This window comes from Nomia melanderi, chromosome 6 (assembly GCF_051020985.1).
Source record: "Nomia melanderi isolate GNS246 chromosome 6, iyNomMela1, whole genome shotgun sequence".
Taxonomy (NCBI): Eukaryota; Metazoa; Arthropoda; class Insecta; order Hymenoptera; family Halictidae; genus Nomia; species Nomia melanderi.
Genome location: NC_135004.1, coordinates 13,623,463 through 13,644,030, shown reverse-complemented (window position 1 = coordinate 13,644,030; position 20,568 = coordinate 13,623,463). Strand labels below are relative to the sequence as shown.

The 20,568-nt window shown below is 43.5% G+C and overlaps 1 protein-coding gene across 19 annotated transcripts in view; it reads left to right on the top strand.

Moving 5' to 3' along the window:
- wupA (troponin wings up A) overlaps positions 1–20,568 on the top strand; it is a 46,672-nt gene that overhangs the window by 18,072 nt on the left and 8,032 nt on the right. For 5 of the 19 annotated variants that reach the window (XM_076368639.1, XM_076368637.1, XM_076368633.1 and 2 more), the window contains 4 exons: positions 13,097–13,140; positions 13,575–13,716; positions 17,989–18,006; positions 19,120–19,158. In XM_076368639.1, coding sequence (XP_076224754.1) covers positions 13,097–13,140; positions 13,575–13,716; positions 17,989–18,006; positions 19,120–19,158 — 243 coding nt within the window. Of the gene's footprint in view, positions 1–1,103; positions 1,205–3,177; positions 3,279–4,113; positions 4,215–13,096; positions 13,141–13,574; positions 13,717–14,745; positions 14,808–17,988; positions 18,007–19,119; positions 19,994–20,568 lie in introns of those variants that run through there. The other 14 variants (XM_076368645.1, XM_076368644.1, XM_076368638.1 and 11 more) reach the window with 10 other exon arrangements.

Here is a 20,568-nt window from a genome sequence, read left to right as displayed (position 1 = left end):
CCATTTTTCATTCAGTTTTGGTTTTACTCTTCTGTTTCGTTGTTGTTTAACGGTACATAATCGTCCGGTCTCGAGGCGGACGTCCGTTTCGTCGTTTACAGCAGATCATTTTGCTTTCTATGTTACTTATGCGCCAAAAGCCAACCCCCGCCCGCCCGCCCGCCGCCCCCCGCCCCCCAGCAACCGTTCGAGAGCGTTCGATTCGCGCGACGCGTGTCGCGATCGATCCCCGTTCCCTGTTGCCCAGGATCCAACTGGATCCGACACGACACACTAGCAACGCGCAGCGTTTACTTTCTGTTTTGATTCAGCTTGGACACCGGATTCTACCGCATACCGTCACGGGCCACGTTGAAATCACCGGGGCTGTTTTCACCGACGAGAATTCACTGACAATTGCATTAACCGGCGATAACATTGATCGACGCGCGTCCCCTGAATTGCTTGCACTTCACCGGTGAAAAACACGTGTACAGTTTCAGGCGGAGAAGCTTCTTTCACGGATTCATTCGACACAGTTCCATTTGACAGACTTTTCAATCTTTCCTCCGTTAGAGGTAAATTAATTCAGTATTTGTAGCAGCTTCGGACATAGTTCGTAAAATTCAAATTCGTAAAATTCAATTCAAACTTCTCTGAATAGAAACGATTCACTCGACTCGGTAATACGATCTCTGGAATTTGAATTTAAATTGATACCGATCGATGGAATAACATGAAGATTGTATTACGAACTCGAAAACTCTTGGACAACTCGGGCTCCCAGCTGATTGCAATGTAAGTTAATCGAATGTTCGTAAAAGTGGCGATCGATCAGTATTACGTCCACTCAATGCAATCGTCGATCAAATCCGTCGACGGTCGAGACAGGCGCTCGTAACATCTGTTAAACCGCCGCCAATGATTTCAACGGAACCCGTTTTTCGCACTGTTCTAACCCTATTCACGCCGACGAACCGGTAGACCGGTTTCTCGCTTATCGGTACGCTCGCCACGCGATAAACGAAGCGTCCGAGGGGGGAGTAAAAAAGAGCAACTAGAAAGCTAAGCGTGCCGACGGAAACGAAATATGTTCTTTCAAAGGTGACTTCGAATTTTGACAGCTAACGTGAAGTCCGTTCTGACCCAGTATCATAAGAGGATCATCGTTCTCGAGGGGCAGAAGTACGACCTTGAGTACGAAGTCGCCAAGAAGGATTTCGAGGTCGAAATGTTTTTCGATGCACAAACGACGACAGTTGCAATTAACATTACAAAAGAAACAGAAATAGAACAGAACCATTTTTTTCTTCTGTATTTTTTTTCTTTTTTTTTGCTCTCCACCTATCGTTCTCTGTTAGTCTATTTCGTTGCCTTCCACATTCTTTTCTATTATCTTTTTATTTTCGTATTTTGTTCGAAAGTCAGTTCCATTGTGGAGTTCGAAATACTTGTTTGTCCATAGATATTCTTACATTAGAACGCAAAGGAGGTTTTCTCGCTAAACCGCAGTGCTGAGTAACAAACAAACAAACGTTTCTTTTTGTTTCTTTCTTTTTCTTTTTGTACGTTTGCGTACAGAGATTTTGAGAGGTTTTGCGGCTAACGTATGTACTTACGTTGAGTTTAGGCATCGAGGCTGAATCACCGTTTCTAATTCGCATCAGAAAATCTAACGTAGCGTATGGCCAATCGTCTGACCCGTAGCGTAGATCTACTATCATAGAGCGTGCGTACATATTTAGAGTGAAAAACAAACCAACATACGAACAAGCAGACAAACAAAACGAATGCGAACACGTAGAAAGCAAAGCGAGAGCGATGTAAAGAATACATACGCACAGGTACACACAAACAACCGATGCAGGCACGCCGCGGATCGTAGAATCGCAGCCAAGTAGATAATGAAATAATACAGTGTATAATACATAACGCTGATACCTATAGATCCTTTCGTGAGCAGTTTGTAGTAGAACAACAGTCTTTCATATCCTTTTTCTATCTCTCTCATTCTCTCTCTCTCACTCTCACTCTCTATCAATCTATCTCTCACTCTCTCTCTTTCTCTTTCTCTCTCTCATACTCTACCTATTTATCTCTATCTCTCTTTCACTTTCTCTCTTTCTTTTTCTCGTTTCTTTGCGCGTAGGCAAATAGTCCACACGTCCCATTTTCTCCGACACAAAAATCTCCGTGAATACGACTCCCATCATTCACTCTGCCCTCCTTCGTGTCAGGTTAACGTTCACGCAATTGTCAGCTTCGTGCTTCTTGCTTATAAACGCGAGAATCTCTATTTTTCTCTCTCTTTCTATCTCATTATTTTTCTATCACTCTCTCTTTCTCTCTCTATCTTTCTCTCTCTTTCTCTCTCTCTCTCTCTCTCTCTCTCTCTCTCTCTCTCTCTCTCTCTCTGTCTCTTTCACTCTTTCTTTCTCTCTTTATCCCATGATTCTTCTCCCCTGTCCGCGATCAACCTTTCGATACAGAATAGCAATCTTCACACTTCAGCAACCGAGTTGGGGTTCTTTCTCATCTTAGAATTCCGAATGAACTACTCCGGAGATTTACGTTCAGGGTACGCGTTGGTCGATGATTTTTCTTAACGGACGAGTTCCGCTTCATTGGCTCGGAATTTTACAAGATTTACGATTACTTCGGTTTAATGTGATGTCATCTGGAAACTGAATGTTTCGCAACGTTCGCTGTGATTTAACTGGTTCGGTTGCTGGGGTGTTCACGCGTTGACTGCCACGCGATTTGATTGTGCATCTATTTTTTCTTCGCGCGATTTTGTCACTTTAGGCGAGGGAATCATTTTTAGCACTTGGAACATTCCATGTTCATTTGAATTCATGAACATTTCATATCGGAACGTTACAAATAGCAAGGCAGTCAACGTCTCATTGAAATTCAAAGATAACAATGAAGTTGTTCCAAAGAACAAAGACGAGGGTATCAGAAGTAGAAAATATACATGTCTCGATCGATCGATCCAACAACTACCATCTAGAGAAACATTTTTTTCGAGGATCATATGTTTTTTGGCTCGGAAAACTGTTCGCGCAGTGGTAGGACACCAGCGTAGCCGTAACAGCCACAAGATGGCCGTCAGCGTGCCCCGGCCCAAGCGAATTCCACCCGATCCCAGTAACCCCTTATTGCTCTCTCTTCTGTGAGAAACTTTTGTTCTTCTAGCCGAGCTCCAGACGATCTGTTCGGCATATTGGAACAGAGTACACGCGCTCGAGGGCGATAAGTTTGACCTCGAGAGGCAAATTAGGTTGAAAGAATTCGAGGTAAATACGATCGGCTCGCCTGAAAGAAAAGCCTTAACGTGTCTCTCCCGCAACAGACTATTTTTGTCTGGCCTCCCACCACGTGATTCATTTTTGGATTTCGTTTTTAACTTGTGCCGCAATTGTCGTCGACCGTGTGCCGTTGCGATTGCGAATTTTGGCCGATGATGTTGTTCTTCCGCCGTTCTAGCGCCGCGGCTCCGGCGCGCCTTCGACACTTCTGCCGCCTCGCCATCTTGTCGCACGTCTCCCGCGCATTTTTCAAACGTCTCTCGTCACTTTTTGTTCGATTTTCGCGCGCGAAGGCGACGCATCTTCTCGCGCGGATAGATCTGCGCGCCAGATTCTAGAGGATCGCCGAGCAGCGAAGTCTCGAGGGTGTGCCGACCCAGTGTATCGTTTCACCCGATACAAATGGAGGCCGATAGGACGATTTCCATTTGAACGGAAAGGAGATATTTCAGAGCAGGTCACGTTCGTGTCGGTTCTCGGGTTTGTTTTTTGCGCACCGATAGCGCCATAAATGTACCATTCGAATTTCCCAGGATTTTTGTCAACGAGCGGAGTGGGAAAGAGGGGAAGAATCCGACAAACGAATAGGAAGATTTCGCAATCCTTTTGCCAGGCCGTCCGCTTCAGAGACTATTTTTTCTCGATTGACGAGCCTTCTTTTTGATCTTTTTGAGAACCGCCGATGATTCTTCGACTTTTTGGAGAATTTTTCGTTCTCCCTCTCTATCCCTCTCTCTCTCGTTCACCCTGCCTCCTGGCTATTTAGTGAAGACAACGTATTCCGCGAATGGAAGATATCTGAGACACTCCATGTTCTTTGTAGACGATTTGAAGGAGATTTGCCAAATGTATTACGACCGCGTCTACCTTTGTGAGGGTCAGAAGTGGGATTTGGAGCGTGAAGTTCGGAAAAGGGACTACGAGGTACAGGAGACAATAAGAAAAACAAGAAACAACCACAAAAAAAAGAGAATGAGCAAAGCCCTTACTCCAACCCCCGAACCGTCTTTCTTTCAGACGGAAAAAAGGGAAAGGGAACCGGTGAAAAACGTCGGGTACAATGCGAGGGGAAGGGGGAACGCTAGCCAGCGTGTCGCACGTTACTGTTTTACATAATTTTTTTTCCGTGCAACCCCGCTGACTGTCTCCCCTCGCGTTGCGCTCCCTGCGATTTCGCCGCACCCCTTCCCTTTCTGTACATACACGTCTCTATTTGAGTTCTTTCTCTCTTTCACGATGTTTCTCTTAGAGAACACGTTGAGTGGCTTTCCAGCAATCAAAAATCGAACAAGAGAAATAGAAAAAACGCAAGGAAAAGAAACGACCGGGAGTTTCTTTTCCTGTATCCGTCGGTTTATCTTTAATCTTTCTCTCTGTTTCTGTATCTATCTCTCTCTCTCTCTGTCTTTATCTTTCTCTTTGACTCTCTCTGTGTCTCTCTCTGACGTTGATAGCTAAGTGGAAAATAAAACGAACGCGGGAAAGGGAACACGATTTTTGTTTCTTTTTTCGTATTCTCTACGTTCCCGTCTCGGGTAGACGTTTAATGTCGTCGACCGTTCCAGTTTCTACTGTATAATCTTGGTCAGTCCTGCGATTCGGTGAGATCCAACCACCGCCTTTTTCTTTCAGTCCGTTCTTTGTGTACACTGCGGACGGAGGAATTTGGACCGCTTGAACGTTCTCGACGATTTGTGGATCGAGGACAATTGAGCGACTCGTTTCAATGAGCCTTGGATTCATTGAAATTACGAATACTTGTATTAATCGTTCGACGAAGATTTCGTTGAAAATTTCTCGGTATCTTCATTGGGAAATGAGGTTTCACATTGTTTAGTTCCTCGAGTGTTTCACGAGTAAATAGAATTGTAAATGTTCCGCGAGAGATCTCGGATCTTTTTGGAGTCTGACTTTAGAATATTTTCGAGAAGGGGGAAAAGTGGTCTGAAACTTTCAGACAGCAGTGTACACACTCCTTTTGTTTTCTACGAAATGTTCATTTCCTATGAAACGACGATCACGCGTGGATCCTCTACGAGAGATCAACACCGCAGCCGAACAGACGAATTTTTTCTTTTTTTCGCGTGGATATGAAGTGCCGCAATGCAAAACTTTTCTCGCCCATCGCTCGCCATATGCTCACTCCTTATTTTTGATCTTTTTTTGAATTTTTTTACCTCGGCGACCCGTCGCCGACCTCTTTGCCCGCTATTTTTCTCTCTCTATCTCTGCCTCTCTATCTTCTTCTCTGTTTCTTCGCTGTTCTCTATTCTCTATCGCTGTTTTTTTTCTTCCAGTCTGTCTCTTTCTCTATTCTCGCATATATTCTATATAGACACATAGAAAATATATCTGCTTGTACTGTGATGGGTAGTCGATACATTCTCCGGTACCATTCCAAACGACGCGATCGCGTTTCAACCATTTTTGAAAGCCTTGACAATTTTGAAAGAATCGATGTAACAGCTAACAACGGTAATACCGTCTAATTGACTCGAGCAAAGAAAAAAACATGATCTATTGAAATACTTTCAAGAATTTCGGAGCTGAAATCAAATTGTTACTGAAATTGTCGAAATTGTTTAGCTTTCTGTCTCCACGAACATATCTATCATACCCATACTTCGATCATCTCCGTCTAATCGTTCAACAAGCTTTCTACTAACTAACTCGCCAGTCGAGCAACATCAGTAGATGCTTCTCGCGAGTTTCGAATACCAGGGCTGGGCAAGCTTATGGAGGAGACGTTCAACAGGGTCGAGTCGATCCATCGTGAAATCCTGGGGGCGCACTGTATCTTCTCTCGTGTCTGTTTTTTTTTCACACTTTCTCTCGCTATCTCTATCTCTCTTTCGTTATTACTCACGTGTCCCGACGTAAACGCGTCGATAGTATACGCCAGTATTATTTTCAAACACGGGACACACCGCATAACGCGTTCTCGCCGGAGAAAACGAATCGTGAAATGAGAAGGGCGCGACGTCCCCCAACCCCCAAGATGAAACATAGATCGTATGCACATATATAAACTCGCATAACCAAACGGACGAATATATATATGTGTATATAGAGATATAAATAGCCTGGACTCGTATGGATTTTTCGATTTTCTTTTTTTTTTCCCCCACCCCTTTTTTTCTCTCTTCACATCATCTTTGCCATGAAACACCACTGCCACCAACCGCCAAGAGTACCAACCCCCCGAAAGACTTTTTTTCCTCTCGTCTTTTTGCCCGTCGCACGAGAAAAGACAAGACCAAAAAAAGAATTTACAAGTGACGAACGAACAGTCATGGGAGCAGAATGTACACACCGAGGGGAAGGGGGCCGGCTGAACGCGGCCCCCTCGTTTCTTTCTTTCTTTCTTTCTTTCTTTCATTTTTTTTTTCCAATTCTTTTCTTTCCCTTTTCTTCGATCTCACGCGGGAATTAAACGCGTGCGTGAGATCGCCGCGCGTGTGTGTGCGCGAGAGTGCGTGCGTGGGTGTGCGGTGCAAAATCGGGACGACAAAGGAATGTAGAAAAAGGGGACCGGGGAAAAAATGGGGAAGAAGGAACAGATTGTCTCTCGGGACAGAGGTGGGAACCGGGAAATAAAACGACCGAGGAAAACGGGAAGCCGAACGGGAAGTATCGTATCGAATCGATCGCCAACGGCTACCATTGTACATTTCACGTCTTCTTCGTGTTTTTCTCCGCTCGTTTCACCACCTATCTTTCGAGACCTCTCTCTTTTATTTCTTCAACACGTCTCTTTCACGTCTCTCTCTCTCTCTCTATCTATCTATCTATCTGTCTATCTCTATTTCTCTCTTTTCTATCTCTTTCTCTCTATTTCTATTTCATTCTCTATATCTTTCTCTCTGTATATTTTTCTGCCTTTACTATCTATCTCTGCATCTGGCTTTTTTACCACCTGAACCAACCCTGTTGCAGCTTGCCGGCTTGATTGTAAGGATAGATTGATGTATCTACCCGCTGCTTCTCACGCTTTAACCATGCATGTACGGCTTGCAGTACCTACTAACACTGTTAGGAATTGATTTAGAGAATTTCGAAGGAAATTTGGTGAACTGTGGAACCTCCGTTATTCGAATTAGGGAATTTTATGGTAAATTATTGTTGCGGTATATGTAGGATGTGAGTGTAGTAGAAGTACCATAGGGATAATGAGTTATTTGACACTAAAGTTCGTTAACGTGAGTAGAGATGTATATAATTCTTTCAACTGTATTCATTTTTATTTGAGTCTATCGTTTTGGAAGATTAAAATGTTTTCAACATAAGTAATTGAAGGGAGTAGCATATTAAATTGCTCAAAAGTTGATCAAGATTCATTTAACTGAAGTATCTTTTGTTTGAATAGTATGGGTAATACTGTATAGATAATAAAACATTCGAATAAGGGTGGTTACACAGTGATCAATACAGAATAAACGGTTTAAAGATCTTTCTAACGATCTAGAATAAAGAACTCAATCGTTAAACAAATTATCGATTTCAAGCATCGAGGTTTCCGAAGTTCGTCGTTTAATTTTCGAATTTTTTGAATTTTTCAACAAACTCGGTGTTCAAGGAGAACGATCAGGATATTTTTGAGCCATCCTATCGAATAATTTGCAATCGAATGAAATTAACCGTCGCATCGGTACGCTCGCGATTATTCGACGGAAAGGCCAATCGTTCTTTTCTTCGAACGACACTGGCGCGAATTCACTTGCGCAGCTGATGTCGAGATTAACAGCATGGAACGATTGTTCACGCTACAGCGAAGCCATCGCAATTTCTCTATTAACTTCGTTTCGGCCAATTCGCGTGGCATATCAGCGCCGCGAATGATCGATCGATCCGCGCGCCGTGGAGATCGCGGAAGGGAAGTATGGCACTTCATATTCCCCGCGGGGGAGGAAAAAAGGAACGAACGATCCGTTCTCGCGGCTTTTGTTCCGTTAATGATTTTCAAACGATGAAAGACCGAAAGGAAAAAGAACGGAAACAATGATATAGACATCAAACAACAAGTTCCGCGTTCGAATCCGTGAATCGTCACGCACGAGAGAGATTTTCATTTGAGAAATGGGGACCAAACCGAGGGGATGCGCCGAAGAAATTTTCTGCACGAAGTGCAAAGCGCACGGTGTTCTCACGAAAAGTCTTTTTTCGTTAGAGAAATTGTAAGTAGAACCGTCTACCCGCCTTGTTAGAACCGTTGCTGCCCCTCTTATTTTCAGCGACCAACCCCCCAGCCACCCTCTGTAGCATTTTGATCACTCGTTTGAACCAGAACAGAGAAAGAAAACATAAAAGAAGTATTTCTTGTTTGATGATAATACCGTGTCTCTCCAAAAACCCCGTAAACGTAGCTGGTTGTATTATATTCACCCCCTTTTTCTCCACGCTTTTCTATCTCTTCTGTGCCACTGTTTAACTCTCACGAAGGTGGACTGTCTGGAGACCCGGATTGAAACGACATCACGAGACCGAAGTGCCATGCTGTGAAATTCTCCGAGCCAACGCCCCCGAACCCACCCTCTTTGTCACCAGCCCCCTTTTTTCGACCACTTGTATCTGTCTCTCTTTTTCACGTTCTTTGTTCTTCTTTTCTGTTTTGTTCGTTTCGTTTCGTCTGACCAAATCCCCTTGTACATTACTGTCAACTCCCCACAGTTGTTCGCACAAGTAACCGCCCATTCATTTGCATGATATATTTCACCAAGTTCGGTAATGTTCCTTTGATAAACTGCTCGTGATTCTAGTCGAGTATATCATAACTTGACACTGGAACTTTTCGACACTACAGATTCTTCTTTTATTATTATCGAAAAGATACAAATGATTTGTTTAGAATTTTTTTCGATTTAGTAATAAGTTGATTTTAATGTTTCAATATTTGAATTTGAATTTTTAATCTAATTACTCGATAGTTCTACGTAGCGTTGAAATATACGAATCCGTGACAACATAAATTATACCGAGATACTCCGATTAATTCTAATATTCGTTGAATACGTGAAATATATCAAATAAACAGGAGAGCGGTTAATTTTGCAAATATTTGTACATACACACAATCTAGTACTGTGATGCGAAAAGGAAGAAACGACATACGAATTCTCTTCTTTCCACCCCACTTTGTCTATGTTTTGTATCGTAACCAACCTTCCAACCTCAAAACATCCCCCACGTTCAAGCCCCATGTGTCCCCGTGAAAGAGACGTGAAAGCGAACACGTACACGCGTCTACGATGTCGAAATGGGAACGAGCGAAATTGATTTTGCACCGATTCGCACGCACCACCGACTGTCAGTGTCCCCCCTCTTGTCATGGTGTTCAATTGGGCCTGTAAATAGCGGATCCTTTCTGGCGGAAATCTGTTCCTCCTACCAGCGCACCCCGAAAAACGCGTACTGATCTATTCTTGTCGCGCGATCGCCGCGATAAACTGGCCGCGCGCGTTCTAATTGAACGGTATCGACTAATAGAAACACTTCTATCATCGAGAAACCATCGATCATAGAGACACCGAGCAACCGTTGAATTTTTCGGTCTCAAAAATCAGACACAGTACTTTTATTAACTGGTCGAATCGAAATCTTAGACACCCAACGAATCAGCGAGAGGAACAGAGTTCCATCGATCCAGGAAAGGGATTGTAGTGGACGTTTTACAGTTTCTCTTTACTTTTTTTCTCTTCACCCTCTGTGGACAAAGAGCTGATCGTGACCAGCCCGCCCCCTGATTGGCCAGAATGAAATTCACATCCCATCATCGCTGATCCCCTCTCCCGACCAACCTGGAACCTCTATCTTCCAACCCTTTTCTTTCAATCTATGTGCAACGCATAATGTCTCTCTCTCTTACTTTACTTTCTCCCTCCACGTCTCGAGTCCTCTCGAATTTTCCCTCTCCGTTCCGCGAGCGGAGTATCGACGGAACGGGGGAAGGTAGGGGAGGCTCGAGGCGGGGTAGGAGAGAATCCGACAAGTGGCTTTCCGGAGGAAGTTTTACCTTTGAGGAAGACATCCCGAAGACACTGGAAAATCAATTCGTTTGAGAGACCCTCGGAGAAAGCCGGCCACTTCTCCGGGAGACTTGGGCGGTTGCACCGTTTCCCGCGAATCGGAGTTCGGTAAAATGCGATCTAATTACGTGTTGCTGACGATGATTTGAATTGTAGCGGTCGATTCGATAACGCGTCGGTGTTGCCGACATTGTATTATTCTCTGTGATCCTCAACTGTCATCGGTGTACGATTGAAGTCGAGCAGATCACAGGGAATTCTTAATTAACCCTTTGTAGATGAGGATTCTCGGAAACATTAGAAACTAAATGAAGAACTAAATGAAATCTGTAGCTCTAGAATGGCAGAAATTAAGAAAACTATGGAACTTTCGTTATGTATATAAACTCTTTGGTTCCAGCTTTCGATTGTAATGATGTGAAGCTGATGTTGCAAATACGATGGAACTCATCCTCAAAGCGTTAACAATTCCAGATTGGTAACTTGCGATCGAATAAAAGCTGCGTTTCAGTCATCGGTCTTAATAAGTGATCAAACGATATTTTGCTGAATTCTGCCGCGGAGCTAGATCGTTCCGGTGCATCCCCTAACGGCTGCCGGATCGGTGGCGGTGCACAGCTGACGTATCGTTGGGACATTAATTCGCGTTATTCCGTTCCGCTGGCTCGGACACGCCTGTCGATGTTAAACGATGACGGCGTCGTCGCAACGGGACGTCTCCGCGAGCACGGGGCAACGGTTTCTTACGCGACGCCGCGTTCCGATGGCCTCTAAGCTCGATCGATGCGCTGGGACAGATACATTGTGATCGGTGCCCCGTGGATCGATCACGGGAACGATGTTTCACTTTGAAGAGCGACTGCTCTCTATGTCCAGACGGAAAGAAAAACGACCGTGGAAAGGGAGGAACGTGGCTTTCAATTGAAAACGCTCGGAATGTCTTATAACCTGTTTTTCGGAGGGAAAACGTATCGAGTAGACTGCAGTCGTAATAGGTGTCCGTACCATTCTCGTCACGTTGTCAGTTTAAACTGATTGGAATGGGTTGGGCAGTTATTAAGATTAGACTATGGATCTTTATGAACACTTTGATGAAATGTTTTATAAACATTTAGATAGAAAAAAGATATTTGTATATTCGGTTGACGTTTATGATATAATCACTTGTAATCACAGTATACATTGCACTCGTTTAATTTCTATTTTAACTGAGAACTTCCTAATTGCAATCCGATCATTCAAATTTTAATACTTTGTACTTCAATGATACGAATGATTGCTGAATAATATATTCAAAGCAAAGTATAAAAATATATTGGAAAAATATTGCTCAACGATACCCTGAAATCATCACAGATATCACCTATTTCAGAATCGACACACAAATTCTGCAAAGCTGTAGAGTACAACAAATGCATAAAGATCCCTAGCCACTGAAACCATTATCGGTATCTCGAATCACCTTCGAAAAACCAGGCTATAACACCGGTCACGTGTGTAACAATCACTTTACTTGTCAGCTATAGCTTCGTTGTGTTGTCCTTTTGTTTCACACACTCGTAATTTGTTGATACGTGGGTGGGACGTTCGGGAAATACATGTGTAAGATTGATCTAGCCGCTGATCCCTCCCGACAATCTTTCATTCGCCATTTATTCCCATCTTCCTCATATCCCCTATCTCCGCCGGTGCGTCCACTTTGTCTCCATTTTCCGTCGCGGCCATCTCCCCAGAATCCGGTCGCGAGCATTTTTCCCGTCCCGTTCCCGATCCTATCGCAGTTACCTGGCATTGCAGTTAATCAGCAAGCCAATTTACTGTCAATCTCGACCCGTCGAGTGGCTCGCTAACCGAACATCTCTGTACTCGCAGCGAACCCATGTGTACAACAACCACCACCCTCCCACCCTAGTCCGCCTGCTTTCCGCACGCAGGTAGCATGCTAATGTTCTGCTCGTGTACCGTGCACTCTCATTCTCTCTTTCTCTCTCTTTATCTATCTCTCTATCTCTCTGTCTCTCTCTTTCTATCTATCTGTCTATCTGTCTCTCTCTCTCTCTCTCTCTCTCTATTTCTATTTCTCTACTGTCTCTGTCTCGTTCTTTCGTCAGCTAATCGATTGCTGCCCGTTCATTTTCAATCAGTGTTTGTGTGTCCTCGAGCGTGTGCGTGTGTGCGTTCCGCCCAGTTCGCGTGTGCCCGTGCGCGTACATGCATACACGCGTTTCTTTTTTTCTCTGGTTAACACCCCGTTTTCTGTTCTTTGGTTTGCCCGCCGGTGTTCCTAGTGTTTCTTCTGGCTTTTGTTGGTTTCCCGCATTCTTTGCTGTGTGTGCACCGTTTGTTTTCCGTCGTGATTAAAGGAAACGTCGACGCGCCGTCCGCGTTTCGACGTTTCGCGGCGTGCTCGCGCGATAATCCTCGGAGGATGACGAGCGAACGCTATCTACGCGCGAGCACGACCCTCTTCTCCAGCCACGTCTAGCCACCGTGGAAACTTCCGGTCCAGTTGGAACCCCGATTAAGTCGCGAGCTGTCCCGGCGATCGGATTAATCCAATTTAAAAGCGCCCGCCGTAGATAACCGTCAAGAGTTTCCAATGGACGGAGTTTCGACGGTGCAACCTTATACCCTCTATCCCTTCGTCCCCTATTTTTCCCCGCCCCCAGCTCCTCCGACCAGCTTTCCGCGATGAAAATTCGCTGGAAAGTTCAAGCATGATTAGAACCGCTTATAGATTGATCGGGGCGTAACACTAATGGAAATTTCGATCGCTGCCTGCAGATCGCGGACTTGAACAGCCAGGTGAACGACCTCCGAGGTAAATTGTAAGTAAACCTTTCGGATCTTGCTAGTTTACCATTTATCGAATTGTTGATCTTGGGTTTGATCGATTGAAGAGCTCTTGTAGAGGACACTGCTAGCGCAAAAATTGGGGAATGTACTTTTTTTATTCTTGTTCTGTAGTATAGAATTTAAGTGCGGTATTCCTTTTCAAATAGTTATCGATAGTAGCGGTCATCCATAATGTTGATAATATTGAACGATGATATCATTATGACTTATAGAAAATATCCAAAATGATTTTTAGGGTATTTTTTAGGAAAAATTATATTAATGACGTTCTGCGTAACGTTGAATATCTTTCTCTTGAAAAATTTGATGTTGACATTTAAATACTTTTCTGCAAATGCTCTTCAGTTATCTTTGTTAAAATCACGGTGAATGAGGCACGGTGATAACGATCTGTTGACATTCGCAGCATGAAGCCCACGCTGAAGAAAGTCTCCAAGTACGAGAACAAGTTCGCCAAGCTGCAGAAGAAAGCAGCTGAGTTCAACTTCCGTAACCAGCTGAAACAGGTGAAGAAGAAGGAGTTCACCCTTGAAGAGGAGGACAAGGAGGTAAGGACGATCGTTTTCGATAAGAGCAATCGTTGCTCGTTTATTTTTCACGTAGACATCACTTTTTGGCCCCCCAACACCCACTCGTCCATGGCTGGGTCCGTTTTTCGTTTTTGGGCCCTGGGACGGATTGTTCCGTCCACTGGATTGGATTCGCGAAAACGCAAGACTTTACGATTCACTTTTGAAAAGCTAAGAAACATTTTTCCTCTACCAAATTCCGAGGAATTTATGTATCGTCTTCTGTATCTTCAAAATTGGTACTGAAGAATTTGCGTTCAATTCGAAGGAAATATTAGTTTAATCATTAAAATGACTTTTAATCTCGTCTTAAGTTGAAGGTCTGATCTCTGATTTACGAGAAAGAGTGGAATTCTTGCATTTTCGTGGGTCGAGGAGACAAAGAATTTTTAGGTCAGACGTTTTGAATTTTTCCGCCGTGCGACGGGCGGGCCTGTACTCATGTTTTTTTTCCAGCCATTGAGAAAGACAGTTTTTGTGGCTCTGGTTTTCTTTCCGTGTACAAAAAACCCGAACGGCAGGTTTTTTCACCTTGTATCAGTAGTTATTTTGTGCGACGATTGGTCGGCGTCCCTTTATGGAGATCACGCGGACACGTTCATCCTCGTGTCAATTGTAGGTTACACCTTCAGATCATTCGAAATTGGTTCTCGAGCAACATAATCAGACCTTCGTCATCCCCTAACAACAGTGATCACCTCTGATCGCTGTACACGATCGCCGAATCGCAACTTCGTATCGCCGAAGCTGCAAAAATCGCAGTAGGTTTCTAAGAAACGAATCTGCTACGAGTCATCAGTCAGCAAAATCTGCTCGAGACACAATAAGAGAAACATAGGAATGATCGTTGTCCAGGAAAACGAAATTCCTTCGGATCTCCTTGGAGGGACTCGTATTTTTTGATCGTTTTTTCTTCTTTTCTCTTTTTTTTTGGTATACGTATATAGACCCCACCCCGAGCCCCAGTAGTAGCGATAGTTGACTAGGCAATTGTGTTGTTCTCCACAGCCCAAGAAGTCCGAGAAGGCAGAGTGGCAGACGAAGAAGTAGATTTACGATTAAAAAAGAAATTTAAAGAACAAAAAACATCATACAAAACACAAAAACCGACGATAAAAAAACAAACGAAAAGCACAAAAAAAAAACAAAATAAGAAACAGAACAGATAAGAGAATCACCACGATCGCGCGTGCGCGTACACAGAACAGATGTAAACAGTTGAACAGAACACCGTCCGCGAGAGAGCGTCCGATGATATTGTACCTACACGTGTAATAGACGTATAGCCCGCGTGATCGCGTTCCCGCGCTCGAAACGAATTTGTCAGGACAATAATCGCGGGGAACGCGCCTCGTCGGGGCACGTACCCGTTCTTTTTTTTTTCTCTCTCTTTTGTTTCGCTCGTTGTCACAACCGTGGCTTGTTCGCCAATTTTTTCTCTGCCCCCCCCGCCCGTCCGCCCCCTCACAAACTCACCCCATTTCAGAATCCCCATACAAGCAAATCCGTTGACGTTCCTGGTTTTACTATGATTTGTACGAACGATCGTTGCGTTAGGATACCATGAACCGAAATATTTTCGTCGACGAACGGAGGTTGAGATCTTTGTGTCAATAAACGATCGAAGAAAGTGCATGTAAACGGAGGCAGATGTGTTTTTCCTCGCGTCTCATTTCACCATCCTTACTCGTACTCGAAACCTGCCGCGTCTCCTCTGATTTTGCGCGAGCGCCTCTTTTCACTTCGTTTTTTGTTTTTTTGGTTTATTATCTTCAACGATTTTTCGGACGGAACCATGCTCGATTGTAAGCACGACCGGTAGTGGGGTCGATGTTGAGCGAAGTGTAACTATCAGATATCGTTGAGAAAGATTCGGATGGAATGGTTGACTCGATATCGAGTTATTTCGATTAAATCGTCACTCGAGTTGAAACTGAATTAGTCCTGATTAATCAATTACAAACATCCAAGCTCTATTACAGAAGATTTTACAGTTGGCTACTGTCTATTTAGTTATTTGCTTATTCAGTAATTGAATGTTAAACGCCAATTAAAATTATGACAAGCTGTACACGATTATCAGCTACAGAAGGAAAACAGGAATAAATGATAATTGATTCACTACAGTGGAAGTACAGCTAATAGCCGTAGGCAGCAACCTGCAATTGATTCAAATTTGTATTTAAATTACACGTCCTAACGTACAATCAGATTGCATTTCGCCCAACTCGGACCAGACACGATGATTCCGGTAATCGGGTGCAACCAATAAAAGGGAATCATCAGACGATTACTCGAAGCATCCGGATAAAACGAATGGTCCGGACATTATCGAGGATCGTTCCGTTCCGCTCCACTAATTTTTTATTTCTCCGAGATCTCTGGTTCCTTCTCTGTCTCTTTCTCTCACTCACTCTCACGCTCTATCTTTATTTTCTACTTTTCTGTTCATTTTTTCTCTCCTTCCCTCGTGTCCGCCCGACGTTACGGGGCACGCGGGAATATAGCCGTTCAAGGATCGTCGGTCCAATTTGCTTTCGAACGCGCGCGTTCGACCATCGTTTCCTCGATTCACTTTTCATTCACTGTTAACGCCGCTTCGGTAATCGCGCGGCGATAGACAGGCAATTTGCTCGGCTCGAGAAGGTAAAAAAAGGGAACGAAATGGCCGGGAAAGAAAGAATAGTATGACAATAAAAGATTAACGATTCAAATAGAAAACCGAAAAAAATATAAGAAACGAAATAGAATAACATGTATAAAGAAGCGATGAAAAGGTGAGCATGGCTTACAAAGTTATATTTAAGAAACTCACTGACTTTCTTCCTCATCTCGTACGTAATAGCAGAAGCGCTTTACTCACAAGTGCCTTTTCATTTCTCTCACACTCTCTATCTTCTCCTCTTTCTCTCTCTCTCTCACACACACTCTCTGTATCTCTCTCTCTCTCTCTCTCTTTCTCTCTATCTTTCTATCTCTGTCCGCCACTGTCTCTAATTCTACATTCATTCACTGTGTCTGCGCTCATACTCGTTCATTCGACTCTGTCTCTGCCACTCTTACACCACGAAACCGATAAAACCGATAAAAAGAAAAGCAAAAGGAGAAGGAATTAAAAAAAAAAAAAAAGAAACGTATCGCGGACACGATAAAACGAGACTTTCGAAACGCGAACCGTGTGCACACTTTTTCCCGACTCGGGGATGTGTTTTTTATTCGAGACACGCGATAAAGCTCATTTGCAGCTTGCCTCTTTGCCGCCAGTTCGTTCGGCTGCCATGCTTCCAGGCTGTACATGTGTAGGATTGTTGTCCCGTCCGAAGTTTTTCGTCCGGCAATCGCAGCCGTGCATCGATCATCGTTCGCTCTTATTTATTTGGACCCGTCCGGGAACCAGGTCACTGGTAACGAGACGCTGTTATTCGAATCGCGTGTCAGACAATAGCCTTGTGCCCCGATAACGTAAACTCGAACGCGAATGTGGTCCACGGATTCACGGACGCTAATGTGGTCTTCTGTTGATCTACAGTCGATGGGAGAAGTTTTTGGAATTAGCGATCGATTTTCGGAAATTCGACAAAATGACGGGTATTTTTTTCATTTCTATTTGACGCAGTAACTTCGGAATATTCATAGTAATGTACAGTGATATAGCAACGCGGTGATGTTTAGAGTATAGTAACATATAAGTAGTAATATAGGAAAATAGTAATATATGTAGCAGTTTAGTAAAACGATAATATCTAAAATAGAGTAACATCAAGTAATATAGTTCCATAGTGGTATAATAATACCGTGACATAATAATATACTATATTTGTTATTCGCGAAAAAGATTTTGCTAGCATCACAGTAGCGTAAATGAAATTTTCGAATTGTGTGTCAAAGTATAAGTAGACCTGCGATCTACTTACCAGTTAAAATTAAACGAATTTTTAATTTTGTCTAGGCAAACAGAGTGCTGTAGTGCAGAACGACGATAATTAGTGATAACGGGACTGGCATGGCTCGCGAAGAAATTAGAATGATCGATGCACGGTTCGATCACGCCACCGCGTTCGATCGTGACTCATGGCGGCGGATCGAGGCACGCGAAGGGGTCGCTTGGATCGCGGTCCCTCGGGGCCGCCGCATGAATCACGAGCGGCGCGATTGTTAATCGTTAAGTTTATTAATTAGTATGTACGCTCTAATAATTGTCCACGTCTTATCTTGTTGACTAATGATGTTGCTCTTGCATTATGTTCGCAGAACGCGTCAAAAGATAAGGTAAAGCTTTAAACGATCAACTCGTAGATCGGCATGCTTCCGTAGGGGAGAGTGTGCGTGTGCGTGCGTGTGTTAGAAAATACATAGATCTCAACGGATGGTGTGAACGGAAACGATGCAACAGGATCGATAGGATAGATTGAGAAACGCTTATCCTCCTTAACGATTTCGGGACCGCAATTACGTTTTTTCCGGCACACTCACTTCATACGACTCACGTTTTTTCTCATTTTTCTACATTCACGCTCGACGCATTTCTTTTCTGTGTCTTCCGAATCATTTTTTCTCGAACGCGGACTCTTCTCTCACTTCTTTTTGTCTCGCTAACACTTTTTTCACTTGCACGGCTTTCTGGATGACGTTACGGGGAGAGAAGATCGATGAAATCCGGCGAAACGTTCGACACGAAATTCTCGATTACACGAGACCGATGATTTTTTGAAGATCTTTCGATTTTTCACGGTTCCATAGTGCGCGATTTTTAGCCACGCGAGGACACGAAATGGATTTTTAGCAATCAACGACCTAATTTCTCGCGCAAGTGCGGAGCAGCGGTTTTCAACTTCCGATCCGCGGAAACCTGGTCCCGTCAATCGAGTTTTCTGATTTCCAGTCGAACCCGATTCGTAAATTCCAATTGGCAATCGAAAATCTATAGGAAACTTCAATTCAACCCTTGCGTTGGGTACTTGACTATCCATTTTTATATTCTCTTCCGTGAAGTTTGCTATTTTCCCGTGCAAAATTTAACGAAATTGCCTTGGATCTCAAATTTTAGAATACACTTGTAACCGCTTGTCTTCTTGCGGCTCTACATAAACAAAATTTATACAGAAATGTAATATCGACGTTCGTGTATTCGAACGGTAAACGTTTCGGTTGCCGGAAGAAGGGTTGAATGAAACAGAAAAAAGAAACAGAAAGGATTCCGCGAATAAAATCGGGAATCGCTGCCGCAGATAATCCCCGCGCGAAAATGTCCACTGCGCGTTAGCCCGCTTTGCGAAGGTTTCACCTTGACCTGGCTAACCCGGCGTGTGCGAATTTGAGCCACGTTGCCACGAACAATCAAAAGACAGCGGCGTTCTCACGCGTGTTCTCTGAATTTTGCAGAAGAAACCCGACTGGTCGAAGAAGGGCGAGGAAAAGAAGGTAAAGGAAGAAGAGGTGGAGGCATGAGAGACACGGTGACTCGGTCTCGACATATTCGAGAAGGGATCGTCCATCCGTCTACCCGATACCATCTCTCGACGCAAGAAACTCCAAAAACCGCCAAAAAAAACCAAAAAAAAAAACACAAGCGAACCGCAAAGATACTTCCCTGACCACCACTTCTCTTGTCTCTTTCGCGTTTCCTCATTTGTTTCCTTTTCTCTTATTTTACTTTTTTTCCCCCCCGCTGGAACACCAATTAATTAATCGAACGTCCACCGCTCCCGAATTGCACGCAAGACGTCACGTTGATCAACTGTCTTGCCCGCTACGACTCCTGTACATTGTATGTTTCTCGTTTTTTTCTGTTCTTTTGTCTGGGAATGCATCATCGGCACACGTTTTGTCTTCCGACTCCAGAATTCAGAATCACACGACTGATTGTACCGTTCACTCATCCAAATGACGCACGTGTATATATACATATATATATATATATATTTTTGTAAAGAAATGTAAACAAGCACCGGAAGAAAGGGAAGTAGTAGAAGAAGAAGATGAAGACGAAGACGAAGAAGAAGAAGAAACACGACCGCCTTACCGTCGTTCATTCCCGTTTGTCACACGTTTTGGTTCATTCTCTCTTTTCTCTCTCTCTCTCTCTCTCTCACTCTCTTTTTTTTTCTACTCTCGTCAATCCCGATTGTATACGTCACGCCAATTCACTGTGAACCGGACGCGAAGGGAGAAACGAAGCTTCACGAGATAGCAGCAAAGGGAACCGTTAATTAAGGACTATTGTAAAGGAAAATATTTAACGACAATGATAAAACAATTGTACCCTTGTGTGTTCATTATACTGTCCACCCCCGACCGCCCATCTTGTACACTACATTTTGTGCTCCTCTCATTGTGATATATTCCGTTCCCGTATCGTTCCGTGCAACCCGTGAACCGGAGAGTTAACTCGTCGGTCGTGTTTGGTATCACCTTTTTATCTCCAGTTTGACGTCACTTTTTGTTTTCTTTCTCCGTAAACTAATTTTTGTTGTAATTTGTCACGTAGTAGTATATATATATTTCATTCTCACCTATATACATATCTACCAAACCTAAATATGTATTATAGTTGCATTTAAAGTACCTGGTAAAAAAGATTCACGACTGACGCATCGAAGACGACTCGCAACGTTGAAGCAGAAACCGAGCAATTTCTATATTAATAATACTCTGACAACAGATAATATTAACCCTTTGCACTCTATAGACTCGACAGTACCATTTATAGTATTAAACATATTAATAAAGAAAGGAAACTACCCTAAGATCATTGCATTCGCTACAAATGCAAACTTCGACCTAAAAAAGAGCATAGAAAGTCTAAATATTCTAACGTGACGCTGTTACAGC